The 3,407-nt window shown below is 36.9% G+C and overlaps 1 protein-coding gene across 1 annotated transcript; it reads left to right on the top strand.

The window, feature by feature from the left end:
* Positions 1 to 205: 205 nt before the first annotated feature.
* LOC113704375 (B3 domain-containing protein At3g19184-like) lies at positions 206 to 2,991 on the top strand. The gene is made up of 6 exons (XM_027226254.2): positions 206 to 478; positions 597 to 698; positions 1,450 to 1,481; positions 1,604 to 1,769; positions 1,863 to 2,069; positions 2,680 to 2,991. The coding sequence occupies exons 1-6, from the start codon at positions 335 to 337 to the stop codon at positions 2,722 to 2,724; spliced, it is 696 nt and encodes a 231-aa protein (XP_027082055.1). The 5' UTR covers positions 206 to 334; the 3' UTR covers positions 2,725 to 2,991.
* Positions 2,992 to 3,407: the final 416 nt, after the last annotated feature.

The raw sequence follows: 3,407 nt of genomic DNA, 5'->3' as shown, positions 1-3,407 counted from the left end.
AGAGTATGATTTGTTTCAATTAATAAATTCTAACTAATTAATTAATCTCCTAACAAAAGAATAATAATGAATCTTATTCGGGTGGCAATTATTAAATCCCCTAATCCAGTAGTTCCCCGCAATTGTCCCCTAAACCCCACCTGCCACCTATCCTAAACCGACATGTACACAAGTACGGCTATGCCTACCTACTTCTAATCCTCTTAAATTCAAAATCTTCTGTGTCGACTCACAAAATTCAAACGTCTCCTTTCCGCCCTTCCTCTTTGTCTCCACCCCTTCATCTTCCTTCCTATCCATCCATCAAGATCGTTGTTCAAGGCAGAGATCAAGAATGGTGGTGTCAAAGAAGGGTGCTTTAGCGTACGAGGAAAGGCGGCATGAGAGATTGGAGCAGAACAAGAAGAAACTGGAGCAGCTCAATCTCACCAAGCTCTCTCAAGCCCTCCACTCCACCATTAGCCCCAAGTCCTCTCCTGTATTTCTCCTCTCTCTGTCCTCTATCCATCCATTTTTCTTGATCGTTTTCTTAATCCGAGTAATGGGTTTTTTTTTTTGTTTTTTCTCTTTTGATACTTATTCGCGATTGCAAACAGATGAAGAAGGTGAAGCCGAAGGTGGCTCGACAGCCTGTGGACCCTTCTACCATCCGACGGTCTAGTCGCGTGGCAGATAAGCCTCCCCCTAACTACAAGGAGGTTTGGTTTTTCCTCCATTTGAACTAATCATGAATGGTTATAAAACAATTTAAAATGTGATTATAGTAATACTTTTCTGGAGTAAATGCTGATCTTGTGGATTAACAAAGTACTTGTCTGTGGATGTTATTGTTGTCATCACTGTTCATTTATTTGATTTTTCAGTGTCATATTTGTAAGAGTGATTTTTATTTTCGAATTTGCTAGAAGAATTAGTGCTTAATGTGCTTTCATTGATGGAATCTACCATTTTCTTCCATGTTAAAAACTTGAAATTGGTCTTACTTGTAAGTGTTAAATAAATTATTTGATTTTCAGTGTCATTGGTAAGAGTGATTTGATATGTGGATTCTTCCCATTTCTACTTGTTCTGTGATAGATTTCACATTGATAAACCTCCCTCTAACTACAAGGAGGCTAATTTTTCCGTCGTTCAATTAATCAGAAACAGCCACAAACAATGTTAAACACCATCCTTAGTATATATTCTGGAATAGGTGCCAATTTTGTGGTTGAACGAGCCATTTGTCTCTCAAAGTTATCATTGGTATTAGTATAATATATCCGATGTTTTGGTGCCATTTTGTAAGATTTATTTGCTTTTCCAGTTGTGCAAAAAGAGAAGTGTCTCAAGGCACTTTGATAGACGAAGTCTTCCATATTTTCCAGGATGCTCTGTTGTGAATTTGCGATCACTGTAGTAATGCTAGAGAGCTTGCATCAATAATGTAGCTATTTGGTTCTTTGGCAGGTTCCAATTGAACCTTTGGGAAGGCCTAGAAGGTTTGAGTTTTTGACCACAGCTTCCCTGAATTCTTAAATTCTGTGATTTACTAAGTAGTATTACATACTAATATAAACCTCATTTATTGATTGCTGATCCTATATTGCCTTTGGATGCTCAGCTATCGCTATTCGCGAAGGGATTTGTCAAATAGAGTTTATGCTTCAGATGAAGATAGAGAGTATGCTCAAGAGAGAGCAGAGGTGTTACAATCAGGTTTAGATCCTAAAATCCCAAGCTTTGTTAAGCCTATGCTTCAATCACATGTTACCGGTGGTTTTTGGCTGGTAAGTTTGAAAACCAGAATTATCTAATTGCAATTAGTCCATGGTGATGCATCAATAATTGAGGAAAAGATTAACTTGGTTTAATCCTAACAGGGACTTCCAGTCCGATTTTCCAAGACATACCTTCCAAAGCGTGATGAAACTGTTACCTTGGTTGATGAGCAAGAAGAGGAGTATCCCACCAAGTACCTCGCTGTGAAAACCGGGCTTAGTGGTGGATGGAGGGGTTTCTCCATTGAACATGAATTGGTTGATGGGAATGCCCTGGTTTTCCAATTAATTGAGCCTACAAAGTTTAAGGTACATTTCTTTCAATCTTGGGGCTCAGGTATGTGATGACTTGAATACATTGTAGCATGACAAAGTGACATCCAAGCAAAGCTCAAATGTTTAATAAAAAGTGAAATTTTCTGATGTTATGATATTGCATGTAAATCGCATGGACTTACGACAACATCATAGGAATTCCTATTGCTCATTACTCTTCTTTTTTGCCACAAGCTGGTACGGTTGAAAGATGAATCAAACTATTCGATACTTGAATCGAGTTTGGCTTGGTACGAGCTTATTTGAGCTTGGTTCGCTAACAAGTTAAACCAAACTTGAATAGCATTTCATGTTCAATAACTTTCAATTTTGATAGAAAGCTCGTTGAAACTTGGTTCGGCAAATAAACAGGTCAAACTTAAACAAAATTTCAAGTTTGTTAAAATAATCAAACAAGCTGGAATACTATTGTATTTGGTTTGATTAGACTTATTTACACCCTTATAAGTTGGTAGCTTGGTACATGTGGTGAAACTAGCAATCATGACCATGTTAAAATTTTTTGTATGTTTAATTCTTACCAATTCCAGCTGAGATTTGTATGTCTTGTCCTGTATTCATGATTAACTGACTGGGCATGCAGGTCTACATTATAAGGGTAAATCAAGCTGAAGACAGCAGCAACTGATGGAATTAGCAAATAGCGTTTGCCTTTTGCTGTAGTTCCAAACTAATTCGGCAAGCAAGAAAAAGCACATTCCTGCCATGTTGTAGTTGGGAGGTTCATGCTATTTTTGCCAGTGATTGTGGTTTAACTCTTAACTGTATGTACATGAGCAGGCTAGTTTGACAATTAAATTGAAAATGATTTGGATGCTATAATTTAACCACTAAAATCTCTTTTCAGTTTTCTTTTTAGATGAATGAATATGCTCACCATATCACTCATTGTTAATTTCTCATTTCTTGGCCTCTTGAAATGCTCAATTTGTACATAACTGTTTGTCACTGTAAACATAAATAATGGTGCTTGTCTAGGCATCAAAATTTTTATTTCTAAAACTAGGATACTAGGAACTTTCGCAGACTTGGACATTGGATTCACACATGTTTCTGGATCCTCATTTGCAAGTAACATTTTAAGAAAATATGAACGCATGAAACCAACCTACTTCGTGCCTCATGTTTAAAAGAACATGTATGTATGTATATGTCTCTAAACTATTTCTTAGTGTTGCATAGAGGAGATAAAAGAAGCGCATAAGAAAAGAAAAGAAGAGAGACGTCACAATGAGGATTAATATCTACACACACACCCTTTTCTTCTCCTTTGTAGTTCTTGCTTTTCATTAACTGTGAGGTGTTTTAACT

Source organism: Coffea arabica, chromosome 8e (genome assembly GCF_036785885.1).
Source record: "Coffea arabica cultivar ET-39 chromosome 8e, Coffea Arabica ET-39 HiFi, whole genome shotgun sequence".
NCBI classification, from domain to species: Eukaryota; Viridiplantae; Streptophyta; class Magnoliopsida; order Gentianales; family Rubiaceae; genus Coffea; species Coffea arabica.
This window is presented reverse-complemented; position numbering and strand designations above follow the sequence as displayed.